We start from the raw sequence: 27,624 nt of genomic DNA, 5'->3' as shown, positions 1-27,624 counted from the left end.
TGACTGTGTATATTAGCTGTATTTGTAGTTTCCAAAAGTAGAAATTTAAAATAGCCAAAATGTCCTGTACTAGGTGGGTATTTAGACAAATGGTGGCTCATCCACACCATCACATCCGACTCCGCGATAACACATGCAATGTGGATGAATGTCAAGGGCATTGTGCTGACCTCGAACGCTCCCAGGCTGTATGATTCCACATACAAAACATTCTCAAAATCATGGCATTATAGATGCGGAGAACAAACCAGTGCTGGCTCTGGGTGGTGGGGACAAGGGTGGTGAGTGTGGCTACAAGGCGGTGGCACAACAGAGATCTTTGTGGTGATGAAATTGTTCCATATCTTGATGGCAGGAGTACCCAAATCTACAGCTTTGATAGACTTGATTTATCCTAGTTTTGCTACTGTACTGTAATTATGTGCAATGTAACCAGCAGTGGGGGTGGGGCACGTCCAGCCCTCAGGCCCTGGCAATCATTCCAAGGCACTTGCAGGCGGGACTCGACATTCAATAAATCTATAGCATGCTGATTTTTAAGTTGATCATTTTGTATGGCCCATGAATGACGTGATAAATATCCAAATGGCTCTTGGCAGAAAAAAGGGTACCCCATTCTTGCATTGGAGGAAACTGGGTTCACAGTACATGGGCCCTTCTGTACTGCCTTTGGGACCTATAATTATTTCAAAATGAAAATTTATGCATTTTGATAAAAAAAAAAAACCTGCTTTCTGAGGTCAGCTTTGCTCTCTAATTGAGTATGTCTGTAGAATAAGTATCTTCCACATTTCTCAGGTCTTTACAATGTCAAAATGTTTCTACCTGGATTAAATTACACCATTCCACAACTGCCACGGCTCCAGCCTTATTCCCATTTTACAGAGAGTGACTCCAAACGCAGGGCTCAGTCGAAAGGCACACAGGTGGTATGTGACAAAGCAAGCTCACGAGTCTGATGCACTAAAATTTCTACAAAGCTCACTTTTCTCATCTGCGAAACAAAGGCAAGGGGCTAGGATGGCCTCTGGAGGAGCATCCAGGCACGATGCTGTTGGACACGCACACTTTTGGAGCGTGGCTTTTCTACTTCTGAGCTGGCACGAGAATCCTGCGATGTAGACAGTGGACAGGACAGTAACCAGACCTGCCACGGAAGTCCCTCCACCAAAGCTGCAGCCCGGAGGAATCAGTGCTAGACGGCTGCTGGCAGCTCAATGGTGGCCTGAGACTGCAGACTCCCATTCTCTCAAGGTTAAGGACTGTGGGGGTAAGAATCCCAGTAGGCTCCTGGAGCCCCACGTTTCCAGGAGGCCCCTTCTCTCTGGTCGGCTTCTGCTCCTCTGCCTCTATTCCCCCAACTCCCCATCTCCTTGGCTTCATTCCATCACCGCCCACTGCCCCTAACCACCGAAAAACACCCTCCATGCCAAGAAGGTGTGCTGTGAGGATGTCTTACCAGATTAGTGAAGATGTATGTGTAATAGGCTGACACCATGCCTAGTTCAGCTGCCTGCAGAGGAAAAGAGAAGGCAATTAGAGAAGAAAAAACAAAACCCACTTAAAAGAAACAAGCAGCGAGGGCTCCAAGCCTCTACCCTTTGGCCCACCACCATCTGCACAGGGCAGAGCAGAACACCTTGACTGGTTATTCTGGCACCTTGAACTTGGAAGATGCAGCACAGAGAGAGCAGCCTCTGGAGCAGGGTCCCTGGAGCTGCAGCCCGCCCCCTACCCCTGCAGTGACACAGTAGCTGATGTCCCCTTGCACAACACACTCCCATGGATACACCTGGATACTATGGAAACCAATAACGACTTTAAGGGAAATGAAGCAGATAATAAAAGCAGACTATAGTCATCAACTCCACAACGCTTAACAACAATGGCTAACATTTACCCACTGTTCAGTGCGTGCCTGGCGCTGAAAGCATTCCACCTGGGTTAGTTGATGGGATAAACACTGTTACTGTCCCCACCCCACACACCCCATATTACAGTAGGGGAAACTGACACAACAAAAGGTTCAGGAATGCACAAGGTCCCATGTCTCATAAAAACACAAAGCTAAAGCCAGGCAGCCCGATTTCAGTGCTTCCAACCAAACTCCACGCCCCTGGAGAGCCCCTGTAGGCGATCTTGAACCACACACACAACTCTCTGAGGGTGGGAGCCATAGATAAAAGAGAGTCTGCAGGGTGCAAGCAATGCCTAGATGAACTCCACCTGTCAGGAATGCAAGTGAAGCTCGTAAGAGTATCCTTGAGCCTGCATTAATGTAGGCATGGCAGATGATTTGCTGCCGTTGGCCCTGTTATTAGCAGTAAGGAACAAGGTGCCTGCGACATGCCTCCCTCTTGATCAAGCACCATGGTACAGCCTCACTCCACAGCTGAGAATTGTGACTTCAGAACACTCTCACTTTTGTCTGATCTCCGTACCCATCATAAATACCCCTAACCAACCTTCCCTGTCACTGTGCCCGGCTTTGAGCCTGACTGGTGCTATAGAAACCGACAAGTAGATCAGGTGAATAATGAGCCCAGTGCTCTCCGGGGCCCTCATCCCTCCTGACAGTCGGTTAGATTTTCATAATGTATCCTGCAGCCCTGGGCCATTGGGAGACCGTTTGTGTCATGACTGTTGAGGTGGCTGGAAGGGGAACAAGACTGGGATAATGGCATTTTCCTCTTGCATGGTGTTTATCTCCCAAGGAGCTCACTCACTTTGTGAGCATTCTTCCAAGAACTCTAGCAGGCTCTGTGACCCTCCGGATGTGTGTGTGTGGGAAGGGAGGAGGGAGTCTGTCACCATGGGTGCAATGAGAAGCTAACATCTGGGAGCTTAGTGACTGGGTCAAGGTGGGGGTGGGCAGTGGAGCTCAAGGCCTCCGGAGGAGCCCTGCTTCTTCTCCCAGGGAAGCTACTTCCCTCTTTCACTCCCATGACCGTGATGGGGCATGATGGCCACTCTCCCTCCCACACATCATCAATAGAAAACAGCAGCTGCCACTCCCGCTGTCTGGACCCAAGTGAGCCCACAGCTTGCAGGGACGGGCTGGGAGGGGTACCAGGATGGTTAAAACCCATTTTGTGAAATCTGCTGTCCTAGAGATAAAAGAAAAGAGATCCTTGATTTTTAAGACCTGAATTCTGGGTAAACATGGGAGTTCTTTGCGGGAACAGCCGCTCAATAAAGCAGAGGATTACTCCACAAATCCTCCTGAAGTCAAGAGGCGGCAGAGTGCTGCCAGGCTTGGGGCCAGCTCCAGTATGCGGCTCCCAGAAGCCCCGTGTGAGCTCGGCCCACCCCACTTCCGGTCCACACTTGCCAAGCACCCCCTCCCCCAAGGCCAGCTCTGAGCCCCGACGGGGCAGAACCTGGGGCGCAAAGGACGCCTGAGAACAGAGGCAGGGCCCCAAGAGCTGGGCTGGCGGGTGGGGGCCTCCAGGAAGTGAAGTGAGAACAAAGGGGAGAGGCCCTCCTGAGGCATCGCTGCACACTGATCTCATTGATGGGTTTGGCTCCAAGGTCACCGGGGCTGGGGCTCAGGGAAGACGGCCTAAGGGCACGCAGCAGAACCTTTGAAATAAGGATCATTACAGGTAGTCTTCTTCCAAAACCATCAGTCACACCCAAAAACCACCCCCCCCCAAAAAAAAAAGCACTCACAAAGCATTTTTGATGAAAAGACCCAGAACTGGCAAGGGTGCTGTAAGATACCTCGATGCAGCTGGTGGGGGTGTAAACTCTTACAGCCTTACTAAAAGGCAATCTGGCAACTCAGCCCAGCATCCTTAAAGGCAAATCATATCGCCATCCTTAGAAGTATGCACACCTTTAACTCAGTAATTTGACTTCTAGAAATTTATGCGAAGGAAATATTCATGAATGTGCATAAAGATTGATGCACAAAGATGTGCGTCCCAGCTTTATTTATTGTAGCAAAAGATTGGAAACAACCTGTTTCCCTACCAATAAAGTGATGGTTACATAAATTACGGGACACCCATATGATAGGAAATGATGCCGACATTAAAATATTTGTAGAAAAAATATTTAATGACATGGGGGAAATGCATGGCATATAATTAAGTGGGAAGAAAAGCAGCTTACGGAAAAGTTTGTGCAGTGCAATAATAATTTTGGGAAAATCATGTCAAAAGCAGAAAGGATAGACATTAAAATTTAATAGTGGTTCACGCTGGATGATGGGATTGTGAATGGATTTTCTGTTCTACGTGCTTTCCAAATTTTTAACAATGAACTGGCCATGTTATTTTTATTTATTTATTTATTTATTTGAGAGGCAGAGAAAAATATAATCCCCATCTGCCAGTTTACTCTTCAAATGCCTGGGCTGAAATCAAGATCTGGGAACTCAATCCAAGTCTCCCAAGTGGGGAGCCTTCTCGGCTGTCTCCCAGCGTCTGCATTAGCAGGAAGCTGTAGTCAGGAGCCAGAGCCAGGAATCAAACCCAGACACCTGCATGTGGGATGCAGGAGTCTTAACCAGCATCTTCACAGCAAGGCCAAACACCTGTGCCTGAGCTGGTCCTATGATGGGGAGGAGGAGGGGAGGAAGGCACTCAGCCAAATACGCTAGGAGCCACGGAATACTCCAGAGTAAGGAGCCGCCCTCACAAAGGCTCTGCCGGGGGCACTTCTCCCTAAGTACCAGCCCGCACCGGCTTGCATTGCTAACTGACCCCACAAGGGGGCTGGAGGGACATCGAGCCACCCAGCTGAGGCTCTCACTCCCTGATCCTCACCTTCCTTAAAGAGGACCCGATCAGCCTGTATCCCTCGGCCTCTGAAACTTAGAAGTTTCTCTATCCTTAATAACTTCATCGATTACAGCTCCAAACAGAAGAAAGAGAAAAAGGAAGAGAAAAATTCTGTGTGTGTGTGTGTATGCGTGTGTGTGTGTGGTGTGTGGCATCCACACACAGACAGATGTGGCTTTGGAGCTGTGGCAAGTTACTATAGCAACAGGCGGAAGGGACAGCTCCGGGTACCGAGAGAACTCATTCAAATCTCATATTAACTCTGAGACAAAAACGGGCTGGGGAGCGGTGTGGAGGAGGAGGGAGGGAGAGTTGGAGGGAGGGAGGGTTGGAGGGAGGGAGGGCCCATCCCGGGAGCCTCTGCTGTGCTCCTCACAGCTGGGTGGGGTTAACCAGCCGCCCTGTGCCCCCAGCAGAAGGTGGCAGGATGTGTTTAAATGAGCAATTAAAGTGGCATTAGAAGAGGCCAATGCACCCCGGAGAAGCCCAGGGAGCTGCCAAGGAGGAGGAGCTGTGAGGAGCAGAGCTGTGGACCAGAGGCCTCCCTGCCTGAGGTTGCAGGCCTGGCCGGCCACCAGCCCACGACTGGTGCCAGGCGACTCCAAGGCTGCCCAGCTGTCTGTCCATGGCTGTTTGTCCAGCGGGGGCTCCCAGGCACCTGACCTTTCTCTCTTGGCTCAGCCTCACTCCCAGAGTTTCCATATGTTTGTGTGCACTTGGATTCCAAGGCCGGGCCTTGGACAAGCCGGTTCATCTCCCGGACGGAGATATCATACCCACCTCACGCCATCCCAGGGAGGACCACGTCGGCAAATTCCCCAGGGGGACATTTGGTCAACTCTGCTCTCAGTGTCAGGATGGAAGACAGGGCTGAGAGTCAGCAGTGTACCCCCGTGACTGCTCTGCTTGTCAAATATGGGGACCACTTGGCAAACAGCCCCTGCAGCACCCCTACTCCGAACCCTGGACTCTCCCCCAGAGCCTGGCCTGGCCTACCCTGCTGCACCGAGTGCCAAAGATCTTTACAATGATCACCGCCCCGCTGCTTGCTCCTCTCAGCTGTCAGGTGCAGTTCATGGAGATGGACACACAGGGAGAGGTGAGGGTTCAGGTCCAGCCCAGTGTGCCAGCAGCCCAGGCTGAGGAGGACAGTGTGCAGGACAAGGAGGGAGGGGGAGGAGGAAGGATGCTCCCGGCAGCACCCGCCCTGGCCCGGCCCCCACCTTCAGGAGGATGGTGTGGGACATGGAGGCGTTGGCGTGGATGATGATGGTGGCCGTCTTGTCGTCCCGGATCTCCTTGAGGAGTGGGGTGGGGTCCCGGGTGTCATCCAGCATCCGGACCGACAGTGTGTCCTTGGAGATAAGGAATTGCCGTAGCAGCTTCTCTAGGTTTAAAAGGCCTGGAGGGGAGAGAGGAGGAAGCCCTGAGGGTCCACAGAACTGCCTCCGGGGACACTTGGGGAAAAAAAACAAAACAGGGCCTTTGAGCTTTGGGACAGAAGCTGGCAGTGGGGCTGCTCCGGCGATTGGGGCTGCAAGCCGCAGCACAACCAGAACAGGTTCCTCTGCTTCTCTGAGCTAGTGACTCCATGGAAAAGGAAAAGAACGCCCCGAAACTCCTGTCACCCCCCTACACACACACACACACACACACACACACATGCGTGTACACACACACACACACACACTGCCTCTGAAGAGCATTGTGTCTCCTGGGCTGGGCCAGGTGCCAAGGGAAGTGCCATTCCCTGGGGGGTGACACACCCAGGCATGGAGGCCACCAGGCTTGGGGCTCCTTCCTGGATTCCAGGACCTTTCCTTATGGCCAGTGGTCTTGGCCTGCGCTGCCCGTGCTGCAGGGGTGTGGCGAGGATCCCAGGAGGCAGCACGGGCAGTGCCCAGCCATGGGGCTCAGGCCCAGAAGAGCCGCACCCCGGCTCCCCGGAGCTCTGCTTTCCTCCTGGAGGTGGGGCAGCGACCCCCTCAAGATCCCGAGGTCCAGAAAGCCGGTCTAGCACAGCGCTTCGCACTCAGAGACAAGGGATTGTGATCATCACGGAGAACAGGCTGTGAACCGCTCTCCCGCAGGAAAGAGTCTGGGCCCAAAACAAAACGAGAAAATAGGACGGAGCAGGAGCAGGAGCGGAGGCCCCTCCCTTCCCTTCTTGTCTGCTGCTGAGGGGCCCTGGCAGGAGGAGAGCCTTGGAATTCTGCACGACTGGGGGAGAGGGAGGGGGCTTGTGTGGCAGGAGGGGCCCTCTCCAGGGAAAGCAGCAGACTCCATTCCAGCGGAAAGAGACCCGCAGCCGTTTGCTCCCAGAAGCAGCAGCGAGAGGAACACGTTCGGAACTCTTACCGTGTTCCGGCTAATGTGCTCAAACATTTTACAAGGCTTATCTCATTGACGTCTTCACAACAATCCCGTAAAGTATTGTAATCCCTAGCATACAGAGAACAAGAGGCAAGGAGAATGAGCAACGCTTTTCAAACATCGGGATACAGTGGGAAGGGGCTGGATTTCCAACCAGCTCAAGGCCTCCACGCTCCTGGTTTCTGCACCGGCTGCTGGGACACTGAGCCTGGGCATACTCAAATACAAGCCAGGAGGACTGCCCCCTGCACACATCATCCACCCTCCTGATCCCAGGGCATTGAAAAGCGCTGCCTCCCCCCCCCCCCCCCCCGGCTGGGTCACACAGAGACACAGGGACACAGCCGGGACCAAAGTCCCTGGTTTCTGATCTCCCTCTAACCCTCGGACCCAGGCTGCCTCATGGGACGAACCCAGCAGGAGGCAGCAACCACAGTGCTCAGGGAGACCCAGCAAGGACCCAAAGCCTACACTAGGTGTGCAGGGAGAACAGAGTTGGGTCAAAGCCCAGAGTGATGAAGAGAGGTGCTCTGGGAAGGAGCTGGAGACTGTGGCAGAGAGGGGAGAAGCCCTCAGAGGGCCTACTGTTTACAGTGCAGCCACGGAACCTACAACTTGGAGTCGGCCTTGACAGAGGCTGCGAAAGTTCCACCTGCATCTGTGCCCCCAGCATCCCTGGCCCTGGTCGTGCGGGGGCACTTCCTGCCCACCCTGATCCACAAAATCTGCATTCCAGCTCTGGGTCAGCCTCTTTGGGGCTCCACTCTTCATCTCTGAAATAGGTCTCAGAGATGAGAAGGCATGCTGGGAACTGGGACATACAGTCCCCTCTTGTCTCGGCTCTTGTATGTACTTAGCCCCAAAGGGCAGGCGCGGGGAGGCAGCGTCTCCCATGCAGCATGGGAAATAAGGAAAGCTCATGTCTGCTCTACCAACTCTCACCAGTGCGTGCTGGGTGCCAGGCAGAGATGGGTGGGACACGGGACTCGCAGCTTTGTCTCTAGAACAAAGTTCAGCTCACTTCTGTTGGCCTGGATTAGTCTGGTTTTCCATGGGACGGCCTGATTTTTGTTCTGTCTGTAAAATGGAGGGTGTCTTCTCTGTACCTTCTTCAAAGATGCTGCAAAGAACAGAGCCCCGCCTGGACAAAGGCGTGAGCACCTGGCCCCAGAGGCCCTAACAGGGTGGATGGGGCAGGCCATGGAGCTGGCACTCCCAGAGTCTAAGCCATTTCCCAGGAAGGCTGTGGGTGTAGCAGCACTGCAGCTGGAGCGGAAAACAAGGGGAGGGGGGTGGAGGAGAACCCCACGGGTCCTGGTGCAGAGCTCAGGGAAGCTTTGAAGCCTGGCTGGGGAAGAGGCTGAATCCCCTGGGATTCTTCAGATGGGCAATGAAATTCAGTGGGATGGAAGCTCAGAAGACGACGGCAGAATTATGCACAGCATGGCGATGCCTGACAAAGGCAGCCCAGGGATACCTTATCCCTTCAAACCTGGCAGGTGCGCTGGGCTCCCAGGGAAGGAAAGCCCCTGGGTATCAGATAAACTGGCCCCCTGTTCCCATCAGTCCCCAGTTCCCAGTGTTCGGCTGCTCTGTAAACAAGGAGCAGAATGGCTTCCAAATTCCACCAAAACTTTGTGCGTGCTAAGAGGCAGGATGGGGACGGGCTAGGGCAGGGGACAAGGGCAGCCAGCCCCACAGGACCTCAGCATCTCATCTTCTTCTTTTTTTTTTTTTTTTTTTTTTGACAGGCAGAGTGGACAGTGAGAGGGAGAGACAGAGAGAAAGGTCTTCCTTTGCCGTTGGTTCACCCTCCAATGGCCACCACGGCCAGCACGCTGCAGCCGGCACACCACGCTGATCTGATGGCAGGAGCCAGGTGCTTCTCCTGGTCTCCCATGGGGTGCAGGGCCCAAGCACTTGGGCCATCCTCCACTGCACTCCCTGGCCACAGCAGAGAGCTGGCCTGGAAGAGGGGCAACCGGGACAGAATCCGGCGCCCCGACCGGGACTAGAACCTGGTGTGCCGGCGCCGCAAGGTGGAGGATTAGCCTAGTGAGCTGCGGCGCCGGCCTAGCATCTCATCTATCGGCGGGTCCTTCCTCTTCCTAACCTGGCTGACACCTGAGGCACCAGAGCACACAGGCAGGATGTGAACGCTGCCACCTGCAAGGCTTCCTCGGTACCCAGCGCCCACCCCTATCCGTGCTTCTGTATCCCTGTCTGTGAAATCAGGAGCTCTTAAGAGGATGTCAAGTATGTTGCTGGTGTCTGTCATCTACCAGGGGCTCGACAAACCTTGTGGCCTATTTGTCCTTGAGGGTCTTTCACTGAATCCCCTCCCAGAAGCCACCTCTCTACTCCCCTGCCCTCTCCACTTCTCACGTCGCCCAACTCTTAAGGGATTTGTTATCCAACCCCATAAAGAAAGCCCTGGTTGTAAATCCTACAAGATATCTGATCACACACAGATGCGCCTCGATTTATAATGACATCACATCCCCATAAACGCACTGTAAGTTGAAAATATCATAAAGTCAAAAATGCACTCAATGTACTCTCTACTGAATGTGTACAGCTTCTGCACACCCTAAAGTAGGGGAGAAACTGTAATCCCCACCTCAACTCAGGGACCATTTGTAATCACATGCATGTATGTATATGTACACCTTTGTGTGTGTGTGAGTACACATACATGACGGGAATTCAAAAAGTTCATAGAAAATGGAATTAAAAGTAAAATTATTTTGGCGTGAAAATATTTTGAAATCTTTGCCTAGCTTTTTCATGATTTGCACTTCCATGAACCTTTTAAGGACTCCTTGCATTCACTGATTTCAAAAGTTTTTGCACCTGAACTCGTCTTTTAATTCCATTTTTGATGAACTTTTTGAAGTGCCCTCTACATAGTTGAAACACATGCATGAAGTATTTCGCAGTGCTAAGGAGGGATCCCGTTCTAAACTTCTCTGCACATTCCCTCTGCATGGTGCCCATGGACTGGACTTGGCTAGAGCCTGTGAGGGAAGAAAGAGACTTAGCATCTGCAGGTGCCAGAGGAGCAGTGGGGCCAGCAGGACTGTCACCATGGCACCGGAGGAGCCTGGCTCGAGGGAGCAGAAGAAGGGCAGTCACAAGGACTCACCCAGGGAGCAGCAAGTGAGAGGAAATCATGGGGAGACCGCTTACAGCTGAATACTAGAAGAACCTTCTCTTTGAGCTGTCCAAAGAGGCAGTGGGCTGTTCAGGAGGTAGTGAGCTCGCTGTTGCTGGAGGCAGTCAAAGAAAGAACAAAGCTCCTCTTGACCATTGTTACAGAAGGAATTCAACCAGCAGATGGAAAGCTGAACTAGAAGAGCCATGTGTCTTTCCGGCCCAGAGACTCCCTGATTGTATGAATCAGAAGAAGATAACTTTTGCAATTCTAGGCAGTGGAAGCAATTTGCAGAGGAGAGAAGCGTGGTGTCGTCGCATGCAGAGTATTAGCGTGTCAGTGTCGTCTGGCCTTTTCCTGTTCCCCTCACCTCTGCCTAATGGGCTTGAGGGGTTTACCCAAGGCAGTTGCCACCACAGGGGTTAAAAGCTACTCTCTTCCCTGGCACCACCCCAGCCTCGTCTCCTGCGGGACGCAGGCCCAGCAGCAGGTCTGCCTGCCAAGTCTGGGGCTGCGAGGGACCTGGGGAGCCTATTAGTCTCGCTCAGGATGCAGCGGGCTGGATCGATGAGAGACTCAGCAGGCCGGCTGTTTTGGGAGGAAGGAGGGAGGCTGGTGGCTGCAGGGCAGGGGAGTCCTGCGAGGTGGCAAAAGGCACAGCCAGGTTGGACAGAGCTGCAGAACAAGGGCACAAACACCTAAGCGATGGGTCTGCAGGGCACACAGAGGACCCTGGCTTCAAAACAGCCAAGAAAACACCTGTCTCAGCGGGCCTCCCTCCCTCTCGCCCAGCGGATGCCCTTGGCATAATGCTTTGGCCCCGGAAAATGCTCAGATTCCCAGCAGCGCTTTAAGTCTTGTGGGAGGCACAGGTGTACGTGGAGAGGACTTCATGAGACAACACGAGTTCCACACGCTGCACGGGGCCCTGAACCTGATAACCCTGCACTCCCCTTCCCCTGGCCAGCACCCCTGCCTCAGGATGCCATGTCATCAGGTCTCTGCTATGGAGCTGATCCTGATCAGAGAGATGGGATGAGGCTCCAAGCTGTCATCGGGTCGGGGAGAGACACAGGGCGAGTTCAAGTGTTGGAGGGACTTACTTCTTCTGCCCCTCAGCTTTGTCCCACCCCACACCTGAGCTTGGCCCTGGCAGCAGGAAGAGGAGAGAGCACTGAGGAGCAGGCCCAAGAGGCTGCCCCTTCTACAACAGCAAGGGTGGAGGAGGAGGGAACCCAGCCTCCACGCTCCCACCGGTCTCTCCATTCCAGGGCCTGTGCTTCCAGCCTGGGCCGTGGCTACTGGGGCCCAGCATGCACTCCTGCCCTGAGTGCAATGTCATGGTTTCCTAGGCTCCTTCACATGCAGTGGGTTCAGTGTTCGGAGGTTCCTGGTGGGCAGGGACTGTGATTTAGTCCCGGGGAAACAGACGACCAATGGAGGCAAGTGGGGGAAGATCCTGTAAGTGACACCACAGAGTTGAGGCCAGCATCCACAGCCGAGTGCTCTGACTCCAAGTCCTGGCCCCTGGTTTCACCACTCAGGTTGGCATGTGAGGGTCTCAGCACTGCCCCCCCACAACTGGGGAAGATGGTCCCTCACTTTGGTCCCTTTCATGGGGTTAGAAGGAAGGGAGAGAAGCTAGCAAGGGCCACGTGACCTCGAAAAGGCACTCAATCTCTCTTTTCCTCATGCCTATGAGAATGTTAACAGAGACCTTACTACATGAGCTATGTGGTTTAAATCAGAGAATTTAAAATTCTAATGTGATAATGTGAGAACCACCTTATCACATGAGCACATGGCAAGCACCCAACAATGCAGATGCATCATTAATTTTGTATCACAAAGAAAGATGGTCCACTCTGCCCCGCCTCTTTCCTGGGGTCCCGGGTATCACCTCCTACTTCCCCATCCCCCAGGGTTGCAGGGTGAAATCACAGTGACTCATGGTGTATCGTGTTCTGAGCCCAGTGGCTCACCCACCAGTTACCCCCACAGACACTACAGTCCCCATATCACACAGGACGGAATGTAGGCCCAGTGGCACATAGCTCCTGAGCAGGGGTGCAGGCAGGGCGGTGTGGCTCCAAAGACGGATCTCGTCTAACTCCACCATCCTGCCTTGCTTCCGGAAATCATTTCCTCACTGGGAGCCAGAGGCGCTGGTCAAAGCCCACACCTCTCCAACAACAGGAGCCACGGTTAGTGGACACGGGAGGGCGGAGCCGGACCGCCACTCACTCTTGCTCCAGGTGGGGCCACGCCCAGGTGGGGCCCCAGGAAAGGGAAGAAGGGAAACCCCTGGTGTGCCCAGCCTTTCCTGGCCATGGTCACCGTGGTCTCATCTGTATATCTCGTCCTGTTTGATGTCCCCTGCTTGATGCCATACTGGGAGGGAAGCATTGTCATTCCCATTTCATAGATGAGACAACAGAGGCTGGGGGTGGGGGGAGAATCTTTTTCCCAAGATCACACATATGGCAAAGAAAGGGTAGATGGAGCAGGACTTGCAGCCTAAAAAGGTTATTAAATTACTTAGAAAAAACCCACCAAAGTAAGCATTAGAGAGAGAGAAGCGAGAGAGCTAGCAGGGAGCTGCCTGCCACACCACACCTGCTGTGCTGGGACCACACTGAGAGGTCAGCAGCCAGCTCTGGGGCAGGGTGGGGGATCTGAACAACAGGCCTTGGGAGCCTCCAAAGAGCCGACTTCCTCGGGCTCCCCGAGGATGGCACACAGGGGCCACTTGTGGGTGTTCTGACTTTCTCCCTGTTAAAGAAAAAGAATGTAATCCACACCGTATCTCTGCTCGGTCCAAAACCTGCTTATTAAAAATCTACTTTGGGGAGCAGGAGGATAAGTGGCGGGATTCCCTGTGGAACGCTCTCCGTCACGCCTCATCGTGATGCCTGGAAAACAGAATTAGACCCCTGCTGCTAACGGTGCGTGCTGCGTCTCTGGGGCTGGAGAGGGGGATGGAAGAGGGTCTCCTTCGGGGTGCTGAGTGGTGCTGCCATCCAGCACTCTGCTCTGACCCTTTGATTAGATTTCAATATTCTCTGTCCCTGAACCTCCTCTGCTCTGCCCCACCTTCCTTCTCCCAGCCCTGGTGGGTGGGGCCAAGGTCCCTCAGCACCCTGGACAGAGGCATCCTGCATAAAGGACACGGTGTGTCTGTGAGTGCCCCGGGTGGGGGGGGGCTGTGTGGCCTGGCATCTCCTGTGCCTGGACATCCTCATCTCCTCCAGGATGGGGTCTGTGCTCAGTCACCCCGCTCCCCTGCTCAAGGGAACGCGGGGACCCTGCTCCAGAGCGGCACTGCCCTTCAAAGCACACCGTCCCCGACAAGCACAGCCCGCTCTGGGGCTGCCGCTTGCAGCTGGGTGTGTGCAGCTCAGGACGTGGGAGAGGCCGGCAGGGGGAAGCCCTAGCTTGAAAGTCAGAGAACCTGGCTTTGCCAAGGACCAGCTGTATGCCCTGAAGTCCCTGAACAGCTCCAAGACGGCTTTCTCAGCCCTCGAATGACTGGGGAGGAGGAAGGCAAAATGGGAAAACATAAGTGGCAGTGCTTTGCCATCTGCAAGGAGCAGTCTGAATGTCAAAGAATGTCAGACTTCTAATGGAAAGAGCCCTGGGCAGGGAGGCAACAAATCTAGCACAGTGCTTGGCGCACAGTAGGTGCCTAACAAATGCCACAGCAACTTATTTCTCAAAGCCTAGTAAGAGTGGAGGCAGAAGAAACAGGGCACAGCCAAGAAGCAAGAGGGATGGCGGTTAGATACAAGAAAGAAGGTTCCTGTCAGGTTGGTGAGATACTGCAGGACCATCTCTGATTAGAGATAGTCATGGCTTGTCCTCCTCCTCTTGACACGCCCCTGTGTATGGGGGGTGGGCCAGCTTAGTCCTGCCTGAGTGGACTTGTGGCAGTCAGTTCCAGGGGACAGTCCCTGGTCCTGTCACGCCATTCAGTGGCGTGAGGATGCCACAGGAAGCCGGCTGCCTGGTAGAAAGTGGTGTTTCCCACCAAGTTCCACAAAATACGAGCCCCCTGTTGACCGCTGGCACCATTTGGGGGCCCCTCCTCAAACCTATTTGGAAGACAATCGGGTAAATATTTGTCCGGTCCATGCGAATGTGTACTGAGAGCATCCACGGGGAAACAGAACAAAGGGCATGCAAACACGCCTCGTGCGTGGAGCTCTGTCCACACGCATCAGCGCCAGAGCAGCACCGTCCCGGAGAACTTTCTGCAGAGATGCAATGTGCTGCTCACCGGGGCGGCCTCCAGCCACCCGCGGCTACGGGGCACTTGAACTGCAGCTGGGGAGATGGAGGAACTGCACTGGAAGTGGTATTTCCTTTCCATGAATTCAGATTTCAATGTCAGCAGGGGCTTTGTGCCTGCTGCGTTGGTCAACAGAGCTCCAGGGAACCTGGTCTGAGAAGCAGCAGAGTCAGGGGAGAATCCAGGGGACTACGAGCTGGAGAACCCGGGTTCAGATCCCAGCTCTGCCGTTCACTGATCACAGGCCTCAGTTTCTCCCTCTGTAAAGGAGGGGGTCAGACCCTCGTGGAGCCCTGCCTGAGAACCCCAGTGCAGCATGGCCCTGAGAGGGCAGATGTGTCCATTTACCATCCTAACTGCATCGTGTGCACACAAGCCCTGCTGCTCCGTCTTTGAGAACACAGCCTGCATGTTCCTCCCTCCCATCTCACACGGAGCCCGACACAGAGCCGAGCAGGCAGGAGATGCTCACCAAACACCTGATTGGCTGTCAGGGACCAGTGCGCTCTCACGAAGACCCACCCTCTGGTCCCTCTCAGGCCTTCCTGCTGAAGAAGGCTTGGAGCCAGCTTTCTCCAAGGCGGAGGGTCCCCAGCGCCTTAGATCTCATTTTAGTTCTCCAACACCCATGCCATTTCTCTGTACCCCAAACCAGTAGAACCCTGCGCCAAGGGCACACCCACGCTTAGAACTCACTTTGCTCTGAGGACAGTCGTCAGGGGACAGAGCTTCAAGAGCCCCGGGTGGATGCAGGACCAAGTCCATGCCCCTTCCCCTGCCGCTCAGGTGCACCCGCCCCCTCCCCAGCCCCTCTTCCCATCTTTAACCACTATCGAAGCTCCAACAGACCCCTTGGTCGGCACGGCGTCAGGACTCCTGTTTCCCGCTCTCCTCCGCATCTGATAGGCCTCATCTCTATGTTCCTTAACTTAAATCTTTCTCATCCTCTGAGATCCACTCGCAGCCCTGCCCAGCTCTAGCAGCCCTGTGGTTTGGGGCTCCTGGCACACTGGACACACAGTACAAACTCTGTGCCTTCTCAAATTGGTGGCTGGGGACATTTCTTCTCTGTCCTCGCCACAGGGCTTTGGAAGGAGCTCTGGCCCTATAGTGAGAAGACCTGTGTTTGAGGTTGGGCATCATGGCTGGCATCGTGGGACCCTCGGCAAGTCACTGCACCTCCCCGAGTCTCACCTTCCTCAACTGTGAACTGGGGGATCACCATCCCCCCCAAACCCCCCGGGTGGTGGTAACAAGCACCTGAGGTACATACGAAGCAGCCTTGTGGAACGGAGACTCGGTTATTTTGCTCAACAGACGTGTGTGGGACATATGAGGGAGTGCACGGGTGGAGGCAGTCGGGTACAAAGGCCGGGTGGAGCAGGGGGGTCTGACCATGACATGGGGTGGCTTTTGCTTTTGGATGCTGTGGGGACTCCGGGATGGAGGAAGGACTTCAGGACACAGGGTGGTTCTGCAGAGGAGCCCTGGTGGAAGGCAGGCTCTCAGGCCAAGGCCTGCACAGGGGAGCTGTGCAGGACACAGATGCCTGGGGCGCAGGCACTCACCCTTGGTGCGCGCCCCTGGCCGGCCCCTGCCTGGCTGTATGTGGGTGCGCAGCTGCCACCGGGAGCACACAGATGCTGGAAGGTGCTGGCTGAAATTAGCTAAATCTCATAAACACTACATTTGTGTCACAAATTGTCTGGGAGCCAGAGAAGACACATTTCTAAAACCTGCATTTGCAAAAAATAAAAATAAAAATGGTTTATCAGGAATTGACCTTGGACCTTGTTCTATCAGCAAAACCTGCTCTTCGGGGGAAAGAAGCTCTTCAACTCATCAAGTACAAATGCATTCAATTTCATATTTTCCCTCTCTCTCTGTAGCTCCTTAACAATGAGGCTGAAAATGTGGGGATTGAGTTTGCAGATGCAAAACGGCTTGGCAGCTGGCCAGTCTCCCTGCAACCCAGCTCCTGTCTGTTCTACCCACGCCAGGGAGTCCTGGCAAAGGGCACTCCTAGATCTGTCTGTCTGTCTGTCTGTCTCTCTCTCTCTCTCTCTCTCTCACACACACACACACACACACACACACGCATCCAAGGATACATAGCAGTGGCCAAACCCGCTGGTTATCAGCCCTGTGATCTATGGAAGCCCCCCTTCCCGATGTGGCCCCAGCCATGGGCCCAGGGAGACACGAGGCCGAGGTGGAGCCAGCCTGGGGAGACTTACATTCTGCTTTGGCACAGATGAGGCAGGCGGTGGTGCAGTTGAAGAAGTTCAGGATCCCAGCGACAGCCACACTGATGTCGGTGTTGCTGGGGTGGAGGTTCAAGGTTGTGAATCTCTGGAGCTGGAACTTGACGAACTCTTCGGGGGCCACTTTGAAATGAGGGACCTGGCAGGAGGAGCAACGACGGGCAGCGAGAAGGATCCAGAACGAGCAAGAAAGAAAGAGCTGAGACTGAGCCCGGGCAGCAGGGGGCAGGTGTGTTCATGCCACCCCTGTGCCACACACCAGTGGGAGACAGAGAGTGTAGGGACCTCATACTCCAAGGGAGGAAGACACCATTGCATCCCTAACAACCGTGAGCCAGGAAGGACCAGGATGGGTCCCCTGGTCAGGATGACCCCTTGGTCAGGCCCTGTGACAATGTACTGTGGACTGGGGGCTGGAGATTGGGACACAGCAAGGTTAAGAGTAGGCCTTTATCCTCAGAGGGACTGATGGCTGCTAGGCAGAGACAACTGGCCCTGGTGGGCATAATCCCTAGGATAGTTTACGTGTGGTTAATAAATGAGAGCAGAGAGGGCAGAACAAGAGAAGAACAGTACCTTGGGGAATGAGAGGAGGCCCCTTAGCCCAGCCCACAGATGCATAAAGCAGCTCCCAGCAGACTTCCTGGGTGAACGCCCAGGGGAGGAGGGGACAGGGGTGGGTGCCCTGCAGACATGCATCCAGGGGAGGAAGCACCCCAGACCCTGAAACAGTCTAGGGAGCCTCTGAAGGGAGCTGGGTGAATACAAATCCACTTTGCCATCACGAGGACAGTGTCAGCTTCCTTCTGTGTCTATTACTGGCATTTCCAGGAGGCACAGCCCTGCCTGCTGTCTCTCCTCTCCCAGGAAGAGCGATGAACAGGCTGCGATCCTGGCTGTACTGGCAGCATAAGCTACTAGGTAGGTAACAGGCGCGTTACAGCACAATAAGCTGCCATCCACTTGGATTTTATTCTGCTTGCTTCATCCCCTGGTATCCAGAGCTGGGAGAGGGGAAGCTGAGCATGGGTCTGCACTGCTGTTCAAGCAAGTGAGACTCAGGACAGACCGCAGAAAGAGCTTCCTGACGGGTGAGTCAGTTGGCTTCTAGAATGGATCGTTCAGAAATAGTTACAGAAGTTTCCTTTGCCTGGCCTGGCCCTGAGGTTCTGATGCCAGGAATCTGGGGAGATGCGGAGAATGTCTCAGTAGGATTCTGCTACCCACCTCGCCCTTTCTAAGTTTCTGGGAACAGACCGCCAGACAGCCGAGCTCCTCTAAGATTGGGGTGGGAAGAAGGTAGAGGCTTAGCAGAAACTCGGGAGGCAGTTCTTGAATTTTGATTGCATGAGTCCTACAATCACGGGGAGAGTGACCGGCATTTCCCAGCAGAGATGGAAAAGTGCAGAGCTGGAGAGAGCCTGGTGAGTTACGAAAGAGGACTCCAAAGAGTAAAGCAGACCCCATGTGTCTCATGTGGGATCACTTTTCCTGATTCTATTTTGCATCCCGCACAATCTGTCTAAAGTGAAGAACAAAAGCACCTTCAAAGGAAGAGGTTTCCAAGGAGCAAGATGAAGGCCAAGGCTTGGGAAGGGGGAGGTTCAGTGGGGGCCAGGATGGCCTGGCTGGTTGGATTAGACATTTCAGCATTTCTGACCAAGGTCCTGCCTGTATCACTGGTCCAGCCTACTGGACTTAATCAGCAGCTAATCCAATAGGACAGTGTGGGGCCCTTGGGGATACCCAGGTCCTAGATATGGATGGGGAAAGTCCCATGAAGTTCAAAGTCAAATGGGTTTGGGGATCTGCAGAGCTGTGTTTGCATCCAGGCTCTGCTATGTGATTTACCGGCAAGAGGTTTAACTGTCTAAAGTTCACTCAAATGGAGACAACCACAGGTGCATTTTATAGCTATGGGGGTTGGGGGGGATACAGGAGAGCTCATGTGTGAAGGGCATGATAGCTTAGTGCCTAACACATAGTAAATGCTCAGGCAATGTGCTTTTTCCTTTTTCCCCAAATATTGGGAGCTCCCAGAAAGCTCTTAGAGCTGTCTGTGCAGGGGTGAGGGGTGAGGGCCTCCCAATAAGGGCAGTGGGTGGGGAGCCTCTGGCATGATCATCACCTTGAAGCCTGCTGGGAGCAGCCAACTGCTCTGCGGGGGCCTGCGCAGGGATGGCCCAGCCCCATTCTGCTGATTCTCTCTTCAGGACAAAACGAAGATCAATCCCTAATCGATTTGCAATTGCAAATGCATCCCAGGAAGTCATCTCAGAGGTGCGGGGAGGAGAAGGAGAGGTGAGCAGGACGAGGAGGGCAGTGAGGCAGAGAGCAGCAGCCACAAGGGCTGTGGAGATGTTCAGAGTTAAAGGGATGGACTCCTTGTGAGAACTCCATTGCTTTTCCCTGGAGCTGGGGGTAATCAGTGGAAGGCAGTTCAGCCTCATAAAATATTAAAAGCAACGCATAATCTGAACGGAGATGAAGGGTTGCTGTGGAAGGCACCTGACCAGACAGAGGAGGGGTAAGTGGCTGCTCCCTGGCTGGCTGGGCGGTGGCACAGGGGTGGGGGTGGCGGAATGGAGGGGACGGCTGCAGGTCAGGGGCTCAGCATCTGGCCTGAAATGCCAAACAGGGCCAAGAGGAATCAGCCACCAAATGCCAGGAGGAGGCTGTTTTGGGGGAGGGGATTGGCAGGATTGTAAGGGATAGCAAAGAAAGTGTAATGGGGAGAAGAGAGAGAGAGCGAGAGCGAGCAAGCCCAGGGCAGAGCAGCAGAGGGAACGGGGGAGCTGAAGTCCTGGCAAACCCACTCAGTAAGATGACAGCCACTGCTGGCAGCATGACCTCCTGCAGATTTGAGCTGTTTCTTGGAGCCCGGCAAGAAAGATTTAAACACGAGGTCCAACCTCTTGGCTGCGGCCAGTGAGATGCTAGAAGGGACCGCAGCAGGACACAAGCTGATTTGTAGCTTGGGCTGAGTGACCTCTCAGGACATCTGAGGGGGAAGGAGGTGAGGAGTTGACAGTGTGGACCCAGCACCTGGCAGGGAGGCTCCAGGGGCTCAGCTTACAGGGGAGCGGCCCAGCCCCAGGAGGAGCAGGACCAACCTCCCACCCAGGCGAGGGCTGCAGGGCACTTGAGCGTGCGGGTAACAATTCTGAGGGTGGATGCATGAAACAGGGAAGACTAACATTTTTGCTAAAGCCTCAGGGACTCACCAAGGCCTCTGGCTATAAAAGATAGCAGGGGTATCACGGGATCAGTTGCCAAGGGGGCCTGGGCAGGCAGAAGTCTGTCGGAGGCACCTGCTCTGCAGGGGTAGCTTGCTCAGGAGGCGTCTAGTTTGTCCTACAGTGGCTGCTCCATGGGATCCTAAGTGGGCTTCTGCAAGGCTGAGCCTGCAGCTCTCCAGGGCAGGTGCCACATGGAGGCTTCCTCCCCCTGCTCCTCTTCCTCACCCTCTCTCTAGATCCTGACCCCATGCCCCTCCCTACCAAGCTGCCTCTGTCCCCTAGGAAGCTGCTGGGGCCTAGAGGGGCTAGGGACATTCCCACTGTCTCCAGGATACGTCTGAAGGGGAGGGGTAGCTGCATTCCAGTAAGGGTGAAGAGAGCCCAGCAGCATACAGAATCCCTAAGTTCCGAGTTTGTCTCCTCCAGGGAAGGAAGGGGTGACCTGGCAGAGCCGGAAGGGCTGTGACTCTGACACTTGTCCTCTGCCACTATTTTTTCCTATGGAACTGAAACCAGAGATGATAGCCCCAACAGTCGGGGGTCAGAGACTCCAGTTCCAGGTTGCACCTGCACCGGAATTTCAAATGAGGAAGAAAGCCAAGCAAAATCTCTGCTCAGAGAACTTAGCAGATAGAAGCTCTCAAACCTTATCTTAGCAATGAAGCATACTAAGGCCTCCCCAACCCCAAGACATTCTTCCCCAGTGTGTAGATGGATCACCATGGGGCGGCTTCTATGAGGATAGACATTCGGACTTCAGCCCTCCCTGTACCGCCACCTCCAGGAGGCCACCAGGGCCCCCACCATGGATTCTGAGACTCAGGGAGTTTAGCTTGAGAATCCTGCTGTCACACCGCTTCTCTGCGGCCCCTTCATCCAGACAAACCAGAAGAAAATGCTCACCCACGGCCCACTCCTCTTATCTGTACAGGTGCTGCCGCTGCTGTTGGTAACACCAACCCAGGTTTGATGGGCTCTTCCAGTCCTTAGGAGCCAAGGCTGTCTCCAGCCCAGGCACAGGCCCTGCCCCACAGGTGTCCCCCCAACCCTGCCCAGCACTCACCTCCTTCTCCCCACAGATGTTGCTGATGATGGAACTGGAGGCTGGGCTGGACGAGGGTCCCAGGACAGCGACCACCCCCTTGGGGAGGATCTGACACACTGCAGCCATGGCAGGGGCAGGAAACAAAACAAGGGACTCATCAGGTGGGGCCTGAGCAGCAGCCTTGAGCCCTCCACTCCTCCCTGGCTGCCCCTCACCTTCTGCCCAACCGTTCCCCAGCCCCTCGCCGACCCTCCAAACCCACTGTCCCTCCTTCTCCCCCTGGACTGCTGGGCTCCAAGACAGTTTTATTGGAGTTTATGGAGAGTAGTAAATGAGGAAATGACCCAGGTTATGACAACATATGGCCATGGGCAGCAGGGTGTATAAATCGTCCGGCTGTCACCAAGGACAGAGGCTGACAGAGGCAACCTGCGGGTTCCAGCTCCTGGCCCGGCCTGCAGTGCCGGGCAGAAGGCCCAGCACACAGAACGGCCGCCCAGCCTACAATCCTTTAGTACAACCCAAACGTCACAGGAGTCTGGGAGGAGGGAAGGCAGATAGGCAGAGGGACGGAGGACGACACAGAGAGGAAGAAGGCGGATTCAGCCGCAGCCCAAGTCTGTAGGAGAGAGGCAGGTAGCGCAGTGCAGTGGTCAAGTTGCCTGCACCCATATCGGACAGCCTGGGTTTGATGCCCGGCTCAGCCTCCTGCTAATGCACACCCTGGGAGGTAGCAGCGATGGCGCAAGTGCTTGGGTCCCTGCCAGCCACGTGGGAGACTTGGATTGAATTCCTGGCTCCTGGCCAGGTTCAGGCTTGGCTGTTGCAGGCATTTAGGGAGCGAACCAGTGCATGGAAGAGCTCTCTCTGTCACGTCTGCCTTTCAAATAAAAATGAAAAAAAGAAAACTTTAAAAATAATAATCAAGATTTTTAAAAGTGGGAGCAGATGAGAGAGAAAAGGAAATAGAAAATGGGAGGGGGGCGGCAGAGGGGACTCGTAGGTCACTGCCTCACCTGCCTGGACCCTGGTACACTCCTTTGCTGTGTCAGGTACTGACCTGCCCAGCCAGCATGCTGTGAGCACGCACTTGCTCCGCCTGGAACGTACCCCACCCCTCACGGCACTGGACACTCACTCGCTACCCTTGTAGACGTGCCTGGCTTATTTTAGGTGGAATTAGCCCTGCCTGGGACTCCCAAGGCCCCTGGTTTAGACCCCTGTGTCTGTATCAGCTTCAGCCTGTTGTCTAGAGTTCTCCTCTCACTCGACCTCAAACCTCTTAGGGCAGGATCTGAGCCGCCTGCATCTCTAACCCCCACTGAGGAGCCATCCAGCTCCTGCGTGGATGAATGAGCCCCGCGGTCAGAGAAGAGGATGGATGAGTTAAATGAGTTAAGTGCTCCGTGTTGAGCAGAGAAAGCAGAGAAGGGCAGGAGGTAACGGGGGACCCCCAGGGAGAGAGAGCATTAGATAATTCCCATCATGCACACTGTGATGTCAGAAGCAGGAGCCACCCCCCAGAACAGGCAGGAGCTGTAAGATACCACATTCCTCTTGCAAAACCCAAAGCTTCCATCCACATTCAGTGAGTCCTGACTCCCATTAGGCCGGGACACAGAGATAAGGGATGGACGCACGGTTTCTTGGTGAGTCTGCCACTCTCTCCAGAGCAGAGTCTACCCATTGGCCAGCACAGCGGAGCGATGGCCTGCAGGGGCACAGCCAGTGAGGGAAGAACCTCAGCGTCTGCACCCAGAATTGGAATTCACCATAGGAGCTATGGCTCCGTGAGCTTGGGCAGGGATCCCACACCATCCCGAGTCACAGCTGACTGGGGGGGCATGGGCAGAGGTTTCCCTGAGGGGATGCATCATCCTGAGAGTCAGAACCATCCCTGGTGGCAGAAGTAGTGATGACCGGGGCACTTGACCTCTGTAGAGCCTCTTGGAAGTTCCAGCCACTTCCACAGGAGTGAGCCCACTGACTCTTCCTGCCGGCGAGAGGCCATAAGTCCATCATCCTACCAATTCCCTACAGCGGCCTGGAGGAGACGGGGAGGGGTCTGGTCTCCTGATTTGACCACTAAGGACCCAGCATCCTCGAGATGTCCAGTGACTCACCTTGGGTCGCAGCATTTGGAGTCACGGCTCCTGACCCCATCAGCGTGCACTCTGCTCCCTCACATCCACTATGTGCCTGCACAACTCCCTATAGCCACTCCTCCACCCAACTCCTCTCAACCTCTTACCTTGAGGCCCCGCCAGCCCGCCTCAAGGCACTGCATCTGCTTCCTCATGGGTCACCGTGACCTGTCAGCAGTCACTTTGCTGCAGCACTTGAAGCTGGCCTTGCTCTTTTGGATTTCCCAGCACCATCCAATCCTGGCTCTCGCGCACCTCTCCCCACCAGTCTTTCTCTCTTCCTTTTGTTCAATCTTCTTCCTTGTTCCAGTCACTAAACCCTGGTTTCACTCAGGCCTTACTCACTCTTGCCTCGACTCTCCCCAGGCAATCCGACACTTTGGCCTGTGTCCTGCTGGAGCTCACCGTAGGGCCTCCCCTCTGGCATCCGGAGCCAACATGGCTGAGAAAAGCAGTCATGCGGAGCACGGGCTCTGCAGCTAGACTGTCAGGGTTCGAGTCCCAGCTCCTGGAGATTCTGTCCCCTCCTCCTAGCTGTGAGACCCTGAGCGATTGACGGAACTGCTTTGGCCTCGTTAGCTTACCCGTAACACCGGGATACTAACAGGACCTCTCTTGTAGGTGTGGTGAGAATTACAGTGACTGAAGACATACCAAGTGCTTATACCGGCACCTGACATGCTACACAACCCTTCTTATCTCCATCACATTGCATTCGCTGTACACGGGGTGGGGGGTGGGGGGTGGGGTGGCAGGCTTCAGAAAATTAGTGGAAAATGGAATAAAGGTAAGTTTATGTTAGTGCCCAAAATGTTGAAACCCATGCCTATAAGGAGTCCTCAGAAAGTTCATGGACATGTGCATTATTAAAAACTAGGCATAGAGTGGTTGGTGTTGTGATATAGTGGGTAAAATTGACGCCTGCAGTGCTGGCATCTCATATAGGTGCTGGTTCAAGTCCTGGCTGCTCCACTTCTGATCCAGCTCTCTGCTATGGTCTGGGAAAGTCCTTGGGCCCCTGCACACACATGGGAGACCCGGAAGAAGTTCCTGGCTCCTGGCTTTGGATTGGTCCAGCTCCAGCCATTGCAGCCGTTTAGGGAGTGAACCAGCAGATAAAAGACCTCTCTCTGTCTCTGCCTCAGCTTCTCTGTGACTCTGTCTTTCAAATAAATAAATAAATCTTAAAAAAGGGATGAATTTAAAAAACATTTTGTACCAGAATAAAGTTAACATTTAACCCCATTTTTCCACAAACTTTTTGAAGGACACCCATATATTTCACTGTCTGATTTGATCTCCACACTTGTATAAAGAAGATTAATTTGTATCTCTCTTTTACAGACAGGGAAATTGAAGGTAAGGAAATTTAAAGGGCCAGGATTGTGGCATTTCAGATAAAGCCACCACTAGTAATACTGGCATCCCATGTAGGCTCCACTTTTGATTCAGTTCTCTGCTAATGGCCTGGGAAAAGCAGCACAAGACAGCCCAAGTGTTTGGGTCCCTGCCACCCACATAGGAGACCCGGAAGAAGCTGCTGGCTTCAAGCTTCAGCCTGGCCCAGTGCTGGCTGTTTGGCCATCTAGGGAGTAAACAAGCAGATGGAAGACCCCCCCCCCTCTCTCTGTAACTCTGAGTTTCAAATAAATAAATCTTAAGAAAAAAAAAGTAAAGACAAGACAATTGAAGTACCTGGTTCAAGATCTACCTGTATGCTAGAACTCAGCTTGCACTTGGAGACCCAGGCAGCACCAAGATTGAAGCTCTCTCTGTCCTCTCCTACTCCTTCTGGCTCCTCGAGCTCAAAGCTCTAGGCACTCTTGGCTCCTCTTTGCCTCCTCCACTAACTCTGATTACCTCCCACACCAGATTCTACCCATGTGACCTGCTCACTCCCTGCTGCCAATCCTCCCACCCCCACCCCCGACGCCAAACTCCCACTGCTGCTGTTCTGAGTCAGCCCCTGTTTATGATCTGCCCTCTAAGGGATCTCTCTGGCTCCAGGGTTTTCCACTTCTAATCCACTCTCCCAGTGACAGCCCTAAAACACAGCTTGCTCTTCCAAAGCAGCGAGCTTGTCTTGCAGACCTGTGCATCGTCAATACCTGGCACACAGGCCGACTCAGAAGCCCACACCCAGTAAACAGTCACCGGAGCCCGCTCAGCATCTTCCACGGAGACCTGGAAATCAACTGAATGTCTCATCAGGAGGGGATGGTTACATAAAGTGTTGGTCATATGCTCAAATGGAATATTATTTAGGCGTTTAAAATGCTCGTGAACAGTTTATAATAGTACTAAAGATATTTATGTAATAGTATTAAGAGAAAGAAGCAGGATATAAAATTATATGCATATGAAGGCTACAACTAAGCGAATACAAGGACTAGTTATGCGTTGAGGGATGGCTTCAAGAAGATGTTATTAAAGCCAACATTTATTGAGTGCTAATTAAGGCCCACTGGAAGCATTTACAGGAATTGACTTATTTAATTCTAAAAATCACCTGACAAAATAGGAACTATTACTGTCATCCTCATTTTACAGATACACAAACAAGAGAGGAAAATAAAACAGCAGAGTGAAGATTCAACTGCTCAACCCTTGACTCTAGGGACCAGTCCCTACCCACAGCCTCCCACAGGGATGGCAATTAGCTGAGATGTTCGCAGAGACTGCTTCGGCCATCGAACACTGAGTGATCCTCTTCCCTTTCTCCTTTCTCTATTTCCTATAATGAGTGTGTATTCCTTTTACAACATATTATTGAAAAATACAACACCATAATAGAGAAATGTGTTCTGATGAGCTAGTGAAAGCCGGGAGGATCTGACCTCTCCCGGGTCCTGCTCCCCCCTCCACACTCCCACCGAGTCCTGCCGGCTCACCTGGATCGCAGTCTGTTTTCCTACCTGCACCTGTTCCCCAGCGGTTCTCTCTGACTAGATACTTAACCTGCTGCTTGGGATGCGTGGGCGGAAGTCAGAGGTCTGTGAACATTTTTTGGGGGAAAAAATCCCATCATTATTTTCTCTAACTCCCTAGTGAAATGCAGCGTCGCCTTCCATTTCGAGCGCAGGCAACAAACCACGGTGTATTAACAGTACCCGCGACTCTCACCAACAGAAAAAAATCACCAATATTTCACACCACATTACAGTGCTGTGGGTATCATGAAACACCACTGATATTCACTGCCACTTCAAAATTATTGTAATAATTGGAGCCAATGCTGGGCTTGGCCATTTAACACATTAATAAAAAAGTGCATCTATTCCGGAGCCACTATTACACTATTTTAACTGCATTCCATATAATTGGTTTCCTTGGCCATCCTAGATACTTTATCTTTTCCACTGAAGGACTTTTTTTTTTAAACAAAGGCTACTAGTGTCTTCAGGGTATCACCATCAAGGCCTTCTCTGTCCCTTCGGCCTGACAGACTCCTACCAAGCCTGCAGTGCCCAGCTCAGAGCTTGCCCCCAGGTACGACGGCCTCCCTCCCTGTCATCGTGTCACACTGTGGCTCTGAGTCAGCCACCTTTAGGAGTCGGGGCACCTCTCCTATTCTCTGAATTCCCAGCCAGCTTCTGACCCAGGCAGGCTCACAACATTGAGCCTCCACAAAGAGAAGTTTCTCCTGAAGACATCCCAAAAGAGGGCCACAATCCCTCCTTGCATTTCCAAATCCAAGACGCTCTGAAACTGGACGTCTTTCATCAGACTGATTTGGTGCCGAGATCTGATCTAAGTGGGCGGACAGGGAGCTCTTGGCAAAGCATGCATGTCCCAGTGTAAGCGCAGATCTCGAGGGTGAGATGTTACTGGCCATGTTACTTAATGCGTGGTGTATGCACCACATGACCTGTCAACGTCTCAAACGTTCTCAAGTCAAAACACATCTGGCCCCAAGGGTTGGTGGGCCTGTGCCTGCTGTTCTGAGAGCTCTCACTCACACCTGTCCACGTGTCCAGCTCTCTCACGGGATCGTACGCTCCTCCAGCGCCAGGGTCACATCTACTCAGTCCTGGCAAAAGGCACTGCTCAACAGATGGTTACTCAACTGAATGGAAATGATCCAAATGAGTCCACTGAAACTGAATGATCGTCTCACCAGCAGTCATGGCCTGGGGACTGCCTGGACCTGGGAATTGGTTCTCTGTGAAGGATGCCCTGCTCGGTAGAAATGGAAATCATCTACAAAAGGCTCTCAGCTGGAACCCCGGGATCCCGATTCCGCAGGCCAAGGCCATCCATGTGAGGACCTAGAGAAGTTTGTGGGAGCCACGGCAGGGGAGGGAAATCCGCTTGACCTCTGCGTCGCAGG

At 53.6% G+C, this 27,624-nt stretch overlaps 1 protein-coding gene across 4 annotated transcripts in view; it reads right to left on the bottom strand.

The window, feature by feature from the left end:
* GRIK4 (glutamate ionotropic receptor kainate type subunit 4) overlaps window positions 1–27,624 on the bottom strand; it is a 435,012-nt gene that overhangs the window by 137,862 nt on the left and 269,526 nt on the right. For all 4 annotated transcript variants that reach the window (XM_051819416.2, XM_051819403.2, XM_051819421.2 and 1 more), the window contains 4 exons: window positions 21,169–21,266; window positions 16,840–17,005; window positions 6,011–6,189; window positions 1,460–1,513 (listed from right to left, as the gene is read on the bottom strand). In XM_051819416.2, the coding sequence (XP_051675376.1) occupies window positions 1,460–1,513; window positions 6,011–6,189; window positions 16,840–17,005; window positions 21,169–21,266 (497 nt within the window). The remainder of the gene's footprint in view (window positions 1–1,459; window positions 1,514–6,010; window positions 6,190–16,839; window positions 17,006–21,168; window positions 21,267–27,624) is intronic.

This window comes from Oryctolagus cuniculus, chromosome 1 (genome assembly GCF_964237555.1).
Source record: "Oryctolagus cuniculus chromosome 1, mOryCun1.1, whole genome shotgun sequence".
Lineage (NCBI taxonomy): Eukaryota > Metazoa > Chordata > Mammalia > Lagomorpha > Leporidae > Oryctolagus > Oryctolagus cuniculus.
This window is presented reverse-complemented; position numbering and strand designations above follow the sequence as displayed.